Source organism: Procambarus clarkii, chromosome 3 (genome assembly GCF_040958095.1).
Source record: "Procambarus clarkii isolate CNS0578487 chromosome 3, FALCON_Pclarkii_2.0, whole genome shotgun sequence".
Classification (NCBI taxonomy): Eukaryota; Metazoa; Arthropoda; class Malacostraca; order Decapoda; family Cambaridae; genus Procambarus; species Procambarus clarkii.
This window is the reverse complement of record NC_091152.1, coordinates 33,238,167-33,256,368: the sequence shown is the minus strand read 5'-3', so window position 1 is coordinate 33,256,368 and position 18,202 is coordinate 33,238,167. Positions and strand designations below refer to the sequence as shown.

At 45.5% G+C, this 18,202-nt stretch overlaps 1 protein-coding gene across 1 annotated transcript in view; it reads left to right on the top strand.

Annotated features, from left to right (window-relative positions):
- LOC138368215 (zwei Ig domain protein zig-8-like) overlaps nucleotides 1-17,919 on the top strand; it is a 462,959-nt gene extending 445,040 nt beyond the window's left edge. Inside the window, exon 8 of the mRNA XM_069330737.1 lies at nucleotides 17,755-17,919. Coding sequence (XP_069186838.1) covers nucleotides 17,755-17,879 — 125 coding nt within the window. The 3' untranslated portion in view covers nucleotides 17,880-17,919. The remainder of the gene's footprint in view (nucleotides 1-17,754) is intronic.
- Nucleotides 17,920-18,202: the final 283 nt, after the last annotated feature.

The following is an 18,202-nucleotide window of genomic DNA, read 5'->3' as shown; positions in this document are numbered from 1 at the left end:
CCTGCCTGTCAACACCCTGCCTGTCAACACCCTGCCTGTCAACACCCTGTCTGTCAACACCCTGCCTGTCAACACCCTGTCTGTCAACACCCTTCCTGTCAACACCCTGCCTGTCAACACCCTGTCTGTCAATTTAACACCCTGCCTGTCAACACCCTGCCTGTCAACACCCTGCCTGTCAACACCCTGCCTGTCAACACCCTGCCTGTCAACACCCAGCCTGTCAACACCCTGCCTGTCAACACCCTGCCTGTCAACACCCATGCCTGTCAACACCCTGCCTGTCAACACCCCTGCCTGTCAACACCCTGCCTGTCAACACCCTGTCTGTCAACACCCCTGTCTGTCAACACCCCTGCCTGTCAACACCCTGTCTGTCAACGCCCTGCCTGTCAACACCCTGCCTGTCAACACCCTGCCTGTCAACACCCTGTCTGTCAACACCCCTGCCTGTCAACACCCTGTCTGTCAACACCCTGCCTGTCAACACCCTGCCTGTCAACACCCTGCCTGTCAACACCCTGCCTGTCAACACCCTGCCTGTCAACACCCTGCCTGTCAACACCCTGCCTGTCAACACCCTGCCTGTCAACACCCTGCCTGTCAACACCCTGCCTGTCAACACCCTGCCTGTCAACACCCTGCCTGTCAACACCCTGCCTGTCAACACCCTGCCTGTCAACACCCTGCCTGTCAACACCCTGCCTGTCAACACCCTGCCTGTCAACACCCAGCCTGTCAACACCCTTCCTGTCAACACCCTGCCTGTCAACACCCTTCCTGTCAACACCCTGCCTGTCAACACCCTGTCTGTCAACACCCTGCCTGTCAACACCCTGCCTGTCAACACCCTGCCTGTCAACACCCAGCCTGTCAACACCCAGCCTGTCAACACCCTGCCTGTCAACACCCTGCCTGTCAACATCCTTCCTGTCAACACCCTGCCTGTCAACACCCTGTCTGTCAACACCCCTGCCTGTCAACACCCTGTCTGTCAACACCCTGCCTGTCAACACCCTGCCTGTCAACACCCTGCCTGTCAACACCCTGCCTGTCAACACCCTGCCTGTCAACACCCTGTCTGTCAACACCGTGCCTGTCAACACCCCTGCCTGTCAACACCCTGCCTGTCAACACCCTGTCTGTCAACACCCTTCCTGTCAACACCGTGCCTGTCAACACCCCTGCCTGTCAACACCCTGCCTGTCAACACCCCTGCCTGTCAACACCCAGCCTGTCAACACCCTTCCTGTCAACACCCTGCCTGTCAACACCCCTGCCTGTCAACACCCTGTCTGTCAACCCCCTGTCTGTCAACACCCTGTCTGTCAACACCCTGCCTGTCAACACCCTTCCTGTCAACACCCTGCCTGTCAACACCCCTGCCTGTCAACACCCTGTCTGTCAACACCCTGTCTGTCAACACCCTGTCTGTCAACACCCTGCCTGTCAACACCCTGCCTGTCAACACCCTTCCTGTCAACACCCTGCCTGTCAACACCCTGCCTGTCAACACCCTGCCTGTCAACACCCTGTCTGTCAACACCCCTGCCTGTCAACACCCTGTCTGTCAACACCCTGCCTGTCAACACCCTGCCTGTCAACACCCTGCCTGTCAACACCCTGTCTGTCAACACCCTGCCTGTCAACACCCTGTCTGTCAACACCCTTCCTGTCAACACCCTGCCTGTCAACACCCTGTCTGTCAATTTAACACCCTGCCTGTCAACACCCTGCCTGTCAACACCCTGCCTGTCAACACCCTGCCTGTCAACACCCTGCCTGTCAACACCCAGCCTGTCAACACCCTGCCTGTCAACACCCTGCCTGTCAACACCCATGCCTGTCAACACCCTGCCTGTCAACACCCCTGCCTGTCAACACCCTGCCTGTCAACACCCTGTCTGTCAACACCCCTGTCTGTCAACACCCCTGCCTGTCAACACCCTGTCTGTCAACGCCCTGCCTGTCAACACCCTGCCTGTCAACACCCTGCCTGTCAACACCCTGTCTGTCAACACCCCTGCCTGTCAACACCCTGTCTGTCAACACCCTGCCTGTCAACACCCTGCCTGTCAACACCCTGCCTGTCAACACCCTGCCTGTCAACACCCTGCCTGTCAACACCCTGCCTGTCAACACCCTGCCTGTCAACACCCTGCCTGTCAACACCCTGCCTGTCAACACCCTGCCTGTCAACACCCTGCCTGTCAACACCCTGCCTGTCAACACCCTGCCTGTCAACACCCTGCCTGTCAACACCCTGCCTGTCAACACCCTGCCTGTCAACACCCTGCCTGTCAACACCCAGCCTGTCAACACCCTTCCTGTCAACACCCTGCCTGTCAACACCCTTCCTGTCAACACCCTGCCTGTCAACACCCTGTCTGTCAACACCCTGCCTGTCAACACCCTGCCTGTCAACACCCTGCCTGTCAACACCCAGCCTGTCAACACCCAGCCTGTCAACACCCTGCCTGTCAACACCCTGCCTGTCAACATCCTTCCTGTCAACACCCTGCCTGTCAACACCCTGTCTGTCAACACCCCTGCCTGTCAACACCCTGTCTGTCAACACCCTGCCTGTCAACACCCTGCCTGTCAACACCCTGCCTGTCAACACCCTGCCTGTCAACACCCCTGCCTGTCAACACCCTGCCTGTCAACACCCCTGCCTGTCAACACCCTGCCTGTCAACACCCTGCCTGTCAACACCCTGTCTGTCAACACCCTTCCTGTCAACACCCTGCCTGTCAACACCCCTGCCTGTCAACACCCTGCCTGTCAACACCCCTGCCTGTCAACACCCTGCCTGTCAACACCCCTGCCTGTCAACACCCTGCCTGTCAACACCCTGCCTGTCAACACCCTGCCTGTCAACACCCTGCCTGTCAACACCTCTGCCTGTCAACACCCTGCCTGTCAACACCCTGTCTGTCAACACCATACCTAGTAACACCCTTCCTGTCAACACCCAGCCTGTCAACACCCTGCCTGTCAACACCCTGCCTGTCAACACCCTGCATGTCAACACCCTGCCTGTCAACACCCTGCATGTCAACACCCTGCCAGTCAACACCCTGCCTGTCAACACCCTCTGTCAACACCATGCCTAGTAACACCCTGCCTGTCGACACCCAGCCTGTCAACACCCAGCCTGTCAACACCCTGTCTGTCAACACACACACACACACACACATATATATATATATATATATATATATATATATATATATATATATATATATATATATATATATATATATATATATATATATATATATATATATATATATGTCGTACCTAGTAGCCAGAACTCACTTCTGAGCCTACTATGCATGGCCCGATTTGCCTAATAAGCCAAGTTTTCATGAATTAATTGCTTTTCGACTACCTAACCTACCTAACCTAACCTAACCTAACTTTTTCGGCTTCCTAACCAAACCTAACCTATAAAGATAGGTTAGGTTAGGTTAGGTAGGGTTGGTAAGGTTCGGTCATATATCTACGTTAATTTTAACTCCAATAAAAAAAATTGACCGCTTACATAATGAAATGGGTTGCTTTATCATTTCATAAGAAAAAAATTTGAGAAAATATATTAATTCATAAAAACTTGGCTGATTAGACAAATCGGGCCTTGCATTGTAGGCTGAAAAGTGAGTTCTGGCTACTAGGTACGACATATATATATATATATATATATATATATATATATATATATAATTCATATATATATATATATAATTCATATATATATATATATATATATATATATATATATATATATATATATATATATATATATATATATATATATATATATATATGTCGTACCTAGTAGCCAGAACGCACTTCTCAGCCTACTATGCAAGGCCCAATTTGCTTAATAAGCCAAGTTTTCCTGAATTAATATATTTTCTCTAATTGTTTTCTTATGAAATGATAAAGCTACCCATTTCATTATGTATGAGGTCAATTTTTTTTTATTGGAGTTAAAATTAACGTAGATATATGACCGAACCTAACCAACCCTACCTAACCTAACCTAACCTATCATTATCGGTTAGGTTAGGTTAGGTAGCCGAGAAAGTTAGGTTAGGTTAGGTTAGGTAGGTTAGGTAATCGAATACACATTAATTCATGAAAACTTGGCTTATTAGGCAAATCTGGCCTTGCATAGTAGGCTGAGAAGTGCGTTCTGGCTACTAGGTACGACATATATATATATATATATATATATATATATATATATATATATATATATATATATATATATATATATATATATATATATATATATATATATATATATATATATATATTATTAAATATGACCGAAAAAGTAAGATTAATAATTCTAACACGAATTTTCTCAATCTTTCGTACATTTCGTTTCACTGTTGGAGGTAAATCAAAAATCAATTCTCCAAAATTCATTTTTATTTCTAGTCTGACGCGACACGAGCGCGTTTCGTAAAACTTATTACATTTTCAAAGACTTTAGTTCACAAATACACAACTGAATAGAACTTACGCATCTCCGATTTTATATCTACATTTGAGTGAGGTGGAAGGGGTGATGTGGCATTAACACAAGACAGAACAAGATGTGGTATTAATAGGGTATTAATTTCATCAACACAATGTCAGACATCTGCAGGAGCTGAAGGAGGCATTTGAGCAGAGTTCCGTGCTGCGTTTCACTTACGAGATGGAAAAGGATGGGAAGCTGCCCTTTCTAGATGTAACAGTCATGGAAAAGGGCGGAGGTTTCCACACTGCAGTCTACACTAAGGAAACAAACATAGGAATGTGCCTAAATGCCAACAGCGACTGCCCAGACAGGTACAAGAGGAGTGTTGTTAACGCATATGTCGACCGTGCTCTCAGCCACAGCTCAGAATGGAAGCAAGTCGACGAAGAACTCTGTAGGGTAAGGCAGGTCCTAGTCAATAACGGCTTCTCCAATGGTTTCGTCGAAGACATCATAAGAAGGAAAGTGAAAAGCCATGCAACCTCTGAAGAGACAACTAACAGAACACCTATACCCCCTATTAGACTATTTTACAGGAACTTCTTTTCCACAGCTCATAAAACGGAGGAAAGGGTCCTGAAAGATATTGTTAATAGAAACGTTATCCCTACAGACAAAAATCAGAGGATACAACTGACGATTTACTATAAAACCAGAAAAAACGGCTAGCCTACTCATGAGAAACTCTCCAGACACAAAACAGAACGCTTTAAAAGAGACTAACGTCGTCTATGCCTTCAAATGCCCTCTTGGGGACTGTAAGCTCCAAAAAACCCAGTATATAGGCAAGACAACAACATCACTTTCTAGGCGTTTAACGATGCATAAGCAACAGGGCTCCATTAAGGAACATATAATCTCTTCCCACAACCAAACCATCGCCAGAGAAATCCTAGTAAACAACACAGAAATCATCGATAGATACAGCGATAGCAGGCGGCTTGACGTTTGCGAGGCACTACACATCAAGAAGTCAACACCAGCAATCAACAGCCAATTATTGCACAACTATATTCTACCCACCTCAAGACTCCGCTCCAATATAGAAGCATCAAGAAATATGGACCAATAGGCTTTCTACAAAAACTTCTATTCAATATCCATTGTTTCGTGTTCTGTCTTGTGTTGATGAAATTAATACCCTATTAATACTCTTGTTCTGTCTTGTGTTGATGAAATTAATACCCTATTAATACCACCTCTTGTTCTGTCTTGTGTTGATGAAATTAATACCCTATCCACCTCACTCAAATGTAGATATAAAATCGGAGATGCGTAAGTTCTATTCAGTTGTGTATTTATAAACTAAAGTCTTTGAAAATGTAATAAGTTTTACGAAACGCGCTCGTGTCGCGTCAGACTAGAAATAAAAATGAATTTTGGAGAATTGATTTTTGATTTACCTCCAACAGTGAAACGAAATGTACGAAAGATTGAGAAAATTCGTGTTAGAATTATTAATCTTACTTTTTCGGTCATATTTAATAATATTCAGATTCAGATTCAGATGTTTATTCAGGTAAGGTATATACATACAAGTGATGTTACATTAATGGATTGATATATAGATAGAGCTAGTACATACAATGCCTAAAGCCACTATTACGCAATGCGTTTCGGGCAACATATATATATATATATATATATATATATATATATATATATATATATATATATATATATATATGTTAGGTAGCCGAAAAAGTTAGGTTAGGTTAGGTTAGGTAGGTTAGGTAGTCGAAAAACAATTAATTCACGAAAACTTGGCTTATTAGGCAAATCGGGCCTTGAATAGCAGGCCGAGAAGTGCGTTCTGGCTACTAGGTACGACATATATTGTCGTACCTGGTATGTCAAATACGACATTTGACATACCAGAATATTTTCTGGTATGTCAAATGTTGGTATGTTGACATACCAGAAAATATTCTGAGGAAACTACTCCAAGCTTGTACTAAAGAGGCACCCTTCTTGAGCCCGGATGGGCACATGTATAAGCAAGTAGATGGGGTCGCCATGGGTTCTCCCCTAGGTGTCCTGTTTGCAAACTTCTACATGGGTACCATCGAGCAAAAAGTCTTAGTCGACATGAACTTGAAACCGGCCATATACTGCAGGTATGTTGACGACATTTTTACACAGGTACCTGATGTCAGACATCTGCAGGAGCTGAAGGAGGCATTTGAGCAGAGTTCCGTGTTGCGTTTCACTTACGAGATGGAAAAGGGTGGGAAGCTGCCCTTTCTAGATGTAACAGTCATGGAAAAGAGCGGAGGTTTCCACACTGCAGTCTACACTTAGGAAACGAACATAGGAATGTGCCTAAATGCCAACAGTGACTGCCCAGACAGGTACAAGAGGAGTGCTGTTAACGCTTATGTCGACCGTGCTCTCAGCCACAGCTCAGAATGGAAGCAAGTCGACGAAGAACTCTGTAGGGTAAGGCAGGTCCTAGTCAACAACGGCTTCTCCAATGGTTTCGTCGAAGACATCATAAGAAGGGAAGTGAAATGCCATGCAACCTCTGAAGAGACAACTAACACAACACCTATACCCCCTATTAGACTATTTTACAGGAACTTCTTTTCCACAGCTCATAAAACGGAGGAAAGGGTCCTGAAAGATATTGTTAATAGAAACGTTATCCCTACAGACAAAAATCAGAGGATACAACTGACGATTTACTATAAAACCAGAAAAACGGCCAGCCTACTCATGAAAAACTCTCCAGACACAAAACAGAACGCTTTAAAAGAGACTAACGTCGTCTATGCCTTCAAATGCCCTCTTGGGGACTGTAAGCTCCAAAAAACCAGTATATAGGCAAGACAACAACATCTCTTTCTAGGCGTTTAACGATGCATAAGCAACAGGGCTCCATTAAGGAACATATAATCTCTTCCCACAACCAAACCATCGCCAGAGAAATCCTAGTGAACAACACAGAAATCATCGATAGATACAGCGATAGCAGGCGGCTTGACGTTTGCGTGGCACTACACATCAAGAAGTCAACACCAGCAATCAACAGCCAATTAATGCACAGCTATATTCTACCCACCTCAAGACTCCGCTCCAATATAGAAGCATCAAGAAATATGGACCAATAGGCTTTCTACAAACACTTCTATTCAATACCCATTGTTTCGTGTTCTGTCTTGTGTTGATGAAATTAATACCCTATTAATACCACCTCTTGTTCTGTCTTGTGTTGATGAAATTAATACCCTATCCACCTCACTCAAATGTAGATATAAAATCGGAGATGCGTAAGTTCTATTCAGTTGTGTATTTGTAAACTAAAGTCATTGAAAATGTAATAAGTTTTACGAAACGCGCTCGTGTCGCGTCAGACTAGAAATAAAAATGAATTTTGGAGAATTGATTTTTTATTTACCTCCAACAGTGAAAAGAAATGTACGAAAGATTGAGAAAATTCGTGTTAGAATTATTAATCTTACTTTTTCGGTCATATTTAATAATATATATATATATATATATTTGAGTGAGGTGGGAAGGGTGATGTGGCATTAACACAAGACAGAACAGGAGAGGATATTAATAGGGTATTAAAAGTATCAACACAAGACAGAACAGAAACAATGGGTATTGAATAGAAGTGTTTGTAGAAAGCCTATTGGTCCATATTTCTTGATGCTTCTATATTGGAGCGGAGTCTTGAGGTGGGTAGAATATAGTTGTGTAATAATTGGCTGTTGATTGCTGGTGTTGACTTCTTGATGTGTAGTGCCTCGCAAACGTCAAGCCGCCTGCTATCGCTGTATCTATCGATGATTTCTGTGTTGTTTACTAGGATTTCTCTGGCGATGGTTTGGTTATGGGAAGAGATTATATGTTCCTTAATGGAGCCCTGTTGCTTATGCATCGTTAAACGCCTAGAAAGAGATGTTGTTGTCTTGCCTATATACTGGGTTTTTTGGAGCTTACAGTCCCCAAGTGGGCATTTGAAGGCATAGACGACATTAGTCTCTTTTAAAGCGTTATAATAAAATATATATATATATATATATATATATATATATATATATATATATATATATATATATATATATATATATATATATAGCCAGAACGCACTTCTCAGCCTACTATGCAAGGCCCGATTTGCCTAATAAGCCAAGTTTTCATGAATTAATGTTTTTTCGACTACCAACCTAACCTAATCTAATTTTTTCGGCTACCTAGCCTAACCTATCTATATAGGTTAGGTTAGGTAGGGTTGGTTAGGTTCGGTCATATATCTACGGTAATTTTAACATCAATAAAAAAAAATGGCCTCATACATAATGCAATGGGTAGCTTTATCATTTCATAAGAAAAAAAATTAGAGAAAATATATTAAGGAAAACTTGGCTTAATAGGGAAATCGGGCCTTGCATAATAGGCTGAGAAGTGCGTTCTGGCTACTAGGTACGACATATGTATATATATATATATATATATATATATATATATATATATATATATATATATATATATATATATATATATATATATATATATATATATGCGAACAAACCTGAATGGTTCCTAGGCATACATGCAACTGAAAACTCACACCCAGGAAGCCATCAGTTTTTTGTATATGTTGTATGTTGTTATATATGTTGTACCTAGTAGCCAGAACGCATTACTTGGCCTACTATGCAAGGCCCGATTTGCCTCATAAGCCAAGTTTTCCTGAGTTTATATATTTTTCTAATTTTTTCTTATGAAATGATAAAGCTATCTTTTTCACTATGTATCAGCTAATTATTTTTATTTTGAGTTAAAACTTATGTAGATATTTGACCGAACCTAACCAACCCAACTACGGGCTCACCAAAGCCCGTGCTACTTGGAACTTTTTGTTCTAGTTAGCGAATCTTAAACAACAACAACAATTAACCTAGCATAACCTAACCTAACCTAACCTAACCTAACCTAACCTAACCTAACCTATCTTAACTACAGAACTTGCCTCCAGTTCTGTCCTCTCCTACTGTTCCTTAATGTGTGTGTGTACTCACCTAATTGTACTCACCTAATTGTGCTTGCGGGGGTTGAGCTCTGGCTCTTTGGTCCCGCCTCTCAACCGTCAATCAACTGGTGTACAGATTCCTGAGCCTATTGGGCTCAGTTCTGGGACTAGTCTAGTAGCATACCTTTGGACTTTTTCCAGCTTCGTCTTCTGCTTGATAAGGTACGGGCTCCATGCTGGGGCCGCATACTCCAGGATTGGTCTTACATATGGGGTGTACAAGATTCTGAATGATTCCTTACACAGGTTCCTGAACGCCGTTCTGATGTTAGCCAGCCTCGCATATGCCGCAGACGTTATTCTCTTTATGTGGGCTTCAGGAGACAGGTTTGGTGTGATATCAACTCCTAGATCTTTCTCTCTGTTTCATTAAGTACTTCATCTCCTATTCTGTATCCTGTGTCTGGCCTCCTGTTTCCACTGCCTAGTTTCATTACTTTGCATTTACTCGGGTTGAACTTCAACAGCCATTTGTTGGACCATTCACTCAGTCTATCTAGGTCATCTTGTAGCCTCCTACTATCATCCTCTGTTTCAATCCTCCTCATAATTTTTGCATCGTCGGCAAACATTGAGAGGAACGAATCTATACCCTCTGGGAGATCATTTACGTATACCAGAAATAGTATAGGTCCAAGGACTGACCCCTGCGGGACTCCACTTGTGACGTCTCGCCAATCTGAGACCTCACCCCTCACACAGACTCGTTGTCTCCTGTTGCTCAGGTACTCCTCTATCCACCGGAGTACCTTCCCTTTCACTCCAGCCTGCATCTCCAACTTTTGCACTAGCTTCTTGTGTGGCACTGTATCAAAGGCTTTCTGACAATCCAAAAATATGCAGTCTGCCCACCCTTCTCTTTCTTACCTTATATTTGTTGCCTGGTCGTAGAATTCAAGTAACCCTGTGAGGCAGGACCTGCCATCCTTGAAGCCATGTTGATGCTGTGTTACAAAGTTCCTTCGCTCCAGACGCTCCACTAGTTTTTTTCGCACAATCTTCTCCATCAGCTTGCATGGTATGCAGGTTAGGGACACTGGCCTGTAGTTCAGTGCCTCCTGTCTATCCCCTTTCTTGTATACCGGGACTACGTTAGCTGCTTTCCAAATATCTGGCAGTTCCCCTGTTGCCAGTGATTCGATATACACTATGGAGAGTGGTAGGCTCAGTTCTCTTGCTCCTTCCTTTAGAACCCAAGGGGAGATTCCGTCTGGGCCTATAGCCTTTGTCACATCCAACTCTAGTAAACACTTCCTTACTTCCCCGCTGGTAATCTCAAACTCTTCCAGTGGTTCCTGGTTAGCTATTCCCTCACTTATCTCTGGAATTTCTCTTTGCTCTAAGGTGAAGACCTGGAATTTCTTATTCAATTCCTCACACACTTCCTTGTCATTTGTAGTGAATCCTTCTGCCCCTATCCTTAATTTCATAACCTGTTCCTTTACTGTTGTTTTTCTCCTGATGTAGCTATGCAACAATTTAGGCTAAGTCTTTGCCTTGCTTGCGATGTCATTTTCGTATTGTCTTACTGCCTCTCTTCTCATCCTGACATATTCATTCCTGGCATTCTGGTATCTTTCTCTGCTCTCCAGTGTCCTGTTATTCCTATAGTTTCTCCATGCCCTTTTACTTTGCTGCTTAGCTAGCCTACATCTCTGATTAAACCATGGGTTTCTCATTTTCAATTCTCTGTTTTCCTTTTGGACTGGGACAAACTTGTTTGCTGCGTCCTTGCACTTCTGCGTGATGTAATCCATCATATCTTGGGCCGTCTTTCCCCTGAGCTCTGTTTCCAATGCTATTTCTGTTAGGAATTTTCTTATCCCCTCATAGTTTCCCTTTCAGTATGCTAACCTTTTGGTTTCGGTATCCCTCCACGAGTTCAATAACCCTTCTTCAATCAAGTACTCAAACACCATTACACTGTGGTGGTACACTCATTCCTACTGGGTCCTCAAAACCGATTTCTCTTATGTCGGAGTCGTTCAGAGTGGAGACTAGGTCGAGTCTCGCTGGTTCGTCATTGCCTCTCATCCTTGTGGGTTCTCCGACTTGCTGGGTTAAAAAGTTGCTTGTCACCACCTCCAATAGTTTGCCTCTCCACGTATCCTCGCCTCCATGCGGTTCCTTGTTCTCCCAGTTAATCCTTCCGTGATTGAAGTTGCCCATGATGAGCAGGTGGGATCTATTTCTACAGGCAGCAGAGGCTGCCCTCTCAATTATAGTGTTAACTGCCATGTTGTTGTTTTCGTACTCTTGACTGGGTCTTCTGTCATTTGGTGGAGGGTTGTATATTACTGTTACTACTATTCTTGGTCCTCCCATTATCATGGTGCCTGTTATGTAGTCTCTGAACTCCTCACAGCCCGGGATAGCCATCTCCTTAAAACTCCATTCCTTTCTCATGAGTAGGGCCACTCCGCCTCCTCCCCTGCCTTCCCTCTCTTTCCTTATTACTGTGTACTCCTGGGGTAACATGGCATTCATTATGATTCCAGAGAGTTTTGTTTCAGTGAGTCTGATTACATCTGGGTTCACTTCTTGTGCTCTTTCCCTTAGTTCACTTGTCTTGCTTGTGATCCCATCTATGTTCGAGTACATCACCCTGAAACTGACTCTCTTCTGCTTCTTCTCTGGGGGGGACCTTTGGGATCTGGGATGAGTGGGAGCTGGGGGGACCTGGCACAGGGAGACTGGGGGAGGAGGGAGGGCATGGGGGGTTGGGGGAGAGGGGGGTGGTGGGGGAGAGGGGGTGGGTAAGAGGGGGAGGGTAGGGGGGGAGAGTGAGAAGGAGAGGGTTGGGGGGGAGAGTTAGAGGGGGAGGGTTGGGGGGGGGTTGAGAGAGGGAGGGTTGGGGAAGCATGGGGAGAGGAGAGGCTTTGGGGGATAATGGAGATGGGGGGGGTGAGAAAAGGGTGGAGGGCTTGGGGGGCGTGGGGGAAAAAGGAGGGCTGAGGTGGGTGAGGAAGAGAGGAGGGTTTAGGGGATTGGGGGAGAGGGGAAGACTTAGGTGGGGTGGGGGAGAGTGGGGGCGGAGGAGAAGGGAGGGCTTGGGGGTGGGAGAGACGGGAAAGCATGTGGGAGAAGGGAGGGCTTGGGGGATGGGAGAGAAGAGAGGTCCTGGGGAGAGGGATGAGTGGGAGGAGGAGGGTGAGTGGGAGGAGGGGGGTTTGCCCTAGGTGGGTACTTAGTGGGGGACTGATAGGGGATGGGGCAGGTTGGGTGTCTGTTGGGTAGAATGTGGGGGTGGTGCCCCAATCCCTGTGGCTGTTGCACTGTTTGAGGAGGGTTCTCCACTTCCCTCTGGGATTGTAGGGTTCTGGGTTGTGGTACTCTGAATCCTTTCTCTCTCCCTGCACTCCTTCCTCGCTTCTGCTGCCTGTATTCTCTCTTGCCTTGTCATATCCCTCTGCAGGAATACTTTTTTGAACTTCGGAACATTTGCTAGACCGCTCTTCCTTGCTAACAGTTCCTCTTTCGTGATTTCGCTCATGAATATCACCTTTATCATTCGGCCCCTGTCCTTGTTGAACTTTCCAAGCCTGAAAACCTTTTCAACATTTTGGGCAGTTCCCTCCATCCTTACCTCTTTAAGGATCTGGTAACTGCGGTTTTGTTCTTGTCTCTCAGCTCCTTTGGGCTGGTCCCTGTTTGCTCTTTAATGCCTGCTACTACTACTGCTCTTTTTCTCTATCAGCCGGCAAGTACATCTAGCTGCTTCCTGAGAGGAAGCCACTTCCATGGCAACTTCCTTAACTGCAGACCTAGCTTCAGGGCTCTTTTTAAGCATCTCAGCAAATGAGAGCTGGGTTGTGGTGGTCCCCTCCACAGTCGCAATCCCATCTCCCTGAGGTACGGTTTGTGTCTGGTATTGTGGAAGAGTCTCCTTTAGGTATCTTATCTCCTCCTTTGCTGCCCTTAGATCATCTTGCAGGTTGGCTACTGTCTCCCTCATTACCCTCAGTCCTTCACTGAATTCATTCCGCATTTGCTGGAGTACTTCCTTCATCCAGTCTTCCTGTTCCCCCTCATCCTCTGTGTTTGTTCCAGCTGCGATTGTCCTCCTGCGTTTGCAAGCCCGAGTTTGTATCCCTTCCATGATTTCCCTATGAGTGTGTGTGTGTGTATGTGTGTGTGTGTGTGTGTGTGAGAGAGAGAGAGAGAGAGAGAGAGAGAGAGAGAGAGAGAGAGAGACAGACAGACTGACAGACAGACAGAGAGAGACAGAGAGTGTGTGTGTGTGTGTGTGTGTGTGTGTGTGTGTGTGTACTCACCTAGTTGTACTCACCTAGTTGTGTTTGCGGGGGTTGAGCTCTGGCTCTTTGATCCCGCCTCTCAACCGTCAATCAACAGGTGTACAGGTTCCTGAGCCTATTGGGCTCTATCATATCTACACTTGAAACTGTGTATGGAGTCAGCTTCCACCACATCACTTCCTAATGCATTCCATTTGTCAACCACTCTGACACTAAAAAAGTTCTTTCTAATATCTCTGTGGCTCATTTGGGCACTCAGTTTCCACCTGTGTCCCCTAGTGCGTGTGCCCCTTGTGTTAAACAGCCTGTCTTTATCAACCCAGTCGATTCCCTTGAGGATCTTGAATGTGGTGATCATGTCCCCCCTAACTCTTCTGTCTTCCAACGAAGTGAGGTTTAATTCCCGTAGTCTCTCCTCGTAGCTCATACCTCTCAGCTCGGGTACTAGTCTGGTGGCAAACCTTTGAACCTTTTCCATTTTAGTCTTATCCTTGACTAGATATGGACTCCATGCTGGTGCCGCATACTCCAGGATTGGTCTGACATATGTGATATATAATGTTCTGAATGATTCCTTACACAAGTTTCTAAAGACCCGTTCTTATGTTAGCCAACCTGGCATATGCTGCTGCTGTTATCCTTTTGATATGAGCTTCAGGGGACAGGTCTGGCGTGATATCAACCCCCAGGTCTTTCTCTCTCTCGGCCTCTTGAAGTATTTTATCTCCCAATTGATACCTTGTATCTGGTCTCCTGCTTCCTACCCCTATCTTCATTACATTACATTTGCTTGGATTAAACTCTAACAGCCATTTGTTCGCCATTCCTGCAAATTGCCCAGGTCTTCTTGAAGCCTCAAGCTGTCCTCCTCTGTCTTAATCCTTCTCATAATTTTGGCGTCGTCAGCAAACATTGAGAGGAATGAGTCTATACCCTCTGGGTGATCATTGTGTGTGTGTGTGTGTGTGTGTGTGTGTGTGTGTGTGTGTGTGTGTGTGTGTGTGTGTGTGTGTGTGTACTAACCCAGCACTAACAAACATCACCCTACAGGTCAGCACCAGTGTGTGTGTGCGTGTGTGTGTGTGTGTGTGTGTGTGTGTGTGTGTGTGTGTGTGTACTCACCTAATTGTGCTTGCGGGGGTTGAGCTTTGGCTCTTTGGTCCCGCCTCTCAACTGTCAATCAACTGGTGTACAGATTCCTGAGCCTACTGGGCTCTATCATACCTACATTTGAAACTGTGTATGGAGTCAGCCTCCACCACATCACTTCCTAGTGCATTCCATTTATTAACTACTCTGACACTGAAAAAATTCTTTCTAACGTCTCTGTGGCTCATCTGGGTACTAAGTTTCCACCTGTGTCCCCTTGTTCGTGTCCCACCCGTGCTGAAGAGTTTGTCTTTGTCCACCCTGTCAATTCCCCTGAGAATTTTGTAGGTGGTTATCATGTCTCCCCTTACTCTTCTGTTTTCCAGGGATGTGAGGTTCAGCTCCTTTAGCCTTTCCTCGTAGCTAAATCCTCTCAGTTCCGGGACGAGCCTGGTGGCATACCGCTGAATCTTCTCTAACTTTGTCTTGTGTTTAACTAGGTATGGACTCCAGGCTGGAGCTGCATACTCCAGGATTGGTCTTACATAAGTGGTATACAGGGTTCTGAAAGATTCCTTACACAAGTTTCTGAAGGCAGTTCTTATGTTGGCCAGTCTAGCATATGCCGCTGATGATATTCTTTTGATGTGGGCCTCTGGGGACAGGTTCGGTGTGATATCAACCCCCAGATCCTTCTCTCTATTTGATTCTTGCAGGATTTCCCCTCCCAGATGATACCTTGTGTTCAGCCTCCTGCTCCCTTCGCCTAATTTCATCACCTTACACTTTCCAGAGTTGAACTTCAGCAGCCATTTTCTAGACCATTCCTCCAGTTTATCCAGGTCATCCTGTAGTCTCTGTCTATCTTCATCCGTCTTGATTCTTCTCATAATTTTTGCATCATCAGCAAACATCGAGAGGAATGAGTCTATACCCTCTGGAAGATCGTTCACATATATTAGAAACAGGATGGGTCCAAGTACTGAGCCCTGTGGGACTCCGCTGGTGACATCTCGCCACTCTGATGTCTTCCCCCTCACCGTTACTCGCTGTTTCCTGTTGCTTAAGTACTCCCTTATCCACTGGAGCACCTTCCCTTTTACTCCTGCCTGTTGCTCCAACTTTTTTAACAGCCTTTTATGGGGTACTGTGTCGAAGGCTTTTTGGCAATCCAGGAAAATGCAGTCGGCCCACCCTTCTCTTTCCTGCCTAATTTTCGTTGCCTGGTCATAAAATTCTATTAACCCTGTGAGGCACGATTTACCATCTCTGAACCCATGTTGGTGGTGCGTTACAAAGTTATTTCCCTCCAGATGCTCTACGAGCCTTTTCCTCACGATCTTCTCCAGCACCTTGCATGGTATACAAGTTAAGGAAACTGGCCTGTAATTCAGTGCCTCTTGCCTGTCACCCTTTTTGTATATTGGGACCACGTTAGCTGTCTTCCAACTTTCTGGTAAGTCTCCTGTTTCCAGTGACCTGTTATACACCATAGAGAGTGGCACACTTAGTGCTTCTGCACCTTCCTTTAGTATCCATGGTGAGATTCTATCAGGCCCAACAGCCTTTGTCACATCTAGCTCCAGCAGACACCTTTTGACCTCATCACTGGTGAGGTCAAATTCCTCCAAGGTTTCCAAGGTTGCCGCCTCCTCATTTAGTGCAGGGGCTTCTCCTTGTTCTATTGTGAAGACCTCCTGGAATCTCTTGTTGAGTTCTTCACACACCTCCTTGTCATTCTCTGTGTATCTGTTCTCCCCTTTCCGCAGCTTCATCACTTGTTCCTTCACTGCTGTTTTCCTCCTGATATGGCTGTGGAGCAGCTTTGGTTGGGTCTTGGCTTTACTCGCGATGTCATTTTCAAACTGTCTCTCTGCTTCCCTCCTCACTCTGATGTACTCATTTCTGGCCCTCTGGTACCTCTCCCTGCTCTCTGGTGTTCTGTTATTTCTGTAGTTTCTCCATGTTCTTTTACTCAGTTGTTTCGCTACCTTACATTCCTGGTTGAACCATGGGTTTTTCTGTTGTTTTTCGTTTTTCTCCTTTTGGACGGGGATAAACCTGTCTGCAGCTTCCTGGCACTTTTGGGTGACAATATCCATCATGACCTGCACATTCTTGTCTCTAAGTTCTGTTTCCCATGGTATTCCCATTAGGAAGTTCCTCATCTCGTCATATTTTCCTCTTCGGTAATTCAGTCTTTTCCCCTCCACTCCCATCCTTGGATAGGTTATCCCTACCTCCACCAAGTACTCAAAGGTCAGTACACTGTGGTCACTCATTCCTATGGGGGCTTCAACTTTGACTTCCCTTATTTCTGACTCATTTAGGGTGAATATTAAGTCGAGTCTAGCTGGTTCATCATTGCCTCTCATTCTTGTGGGTTCCTTGACATGCTGGCTCAGAAAATTCCTTGTTGCCACTTCCAAGAGTTTAGCTCGCCACGTATCTGCACCACCATGTGGGTCCCCACATGTGTGTGTGTGTGTGTGTGTGTGTGTGTGTGTGTGTGTGTGTGTGTGTGTACTAACCCAGCACTAACAAACATCACCCTACAGGTCAGCACCAGTGTGTGTGTGTGTGTGTGTGTGTGTGTGTGTGTGTGTGTGTGTGTGTGTGTGTGTGTGTGTGTGTGTGTGTACTAACCCAGCACTAACAAACATCACCCTACAGGTCAGCACCAGCGTGTGTGTGTGTGTGTGTGTGTGTGTGTGTGTGTGTGTGTGTGTGTGTGTGTGTGTGTGTGTGTGTGTGTGTGTGTGTGTGTGTGTATGTGTGTGTGTGTGTGTGTGTGTGTACTAACCCAGCACTAACAAACATCTCCCCTACAGGTCAGCACCAGGCCGCCGTCCAACAGAGCGGGTACAACACCTCCGTCAACGAGACATATTCCATTCAGGTCATCATACTCTTCAGCGCCGTCAGTCAACTGGTCATCACCTCTCACTTCCGATGACCGACAACCCTTCCCTCGGGGACGCGATAATCAAAACATTGTCAGGAATTGACTATTTTTGTAAATAAAATAGAGAGAAATCAATATATTTTTTAATGCCGTTATGCATCTGTGGTGTGTGGAACACAACGGTTTGTTCCAAGTGATGGCACTCATCGTGGTGTCCTGGGTGTTGTTCCAGTGGTGGAGTATACGTGGGTGTTGTTCCAGTGGTGGAGTACACGTGGGTGTTGTTCCAGTGGTGGAGTACACGTGGGGTGTTGTTCCAGTGGTGGAGTACACGTGGGTGTTGTTCCAGTGGTGGAGTACACGTGGGGTGTTGT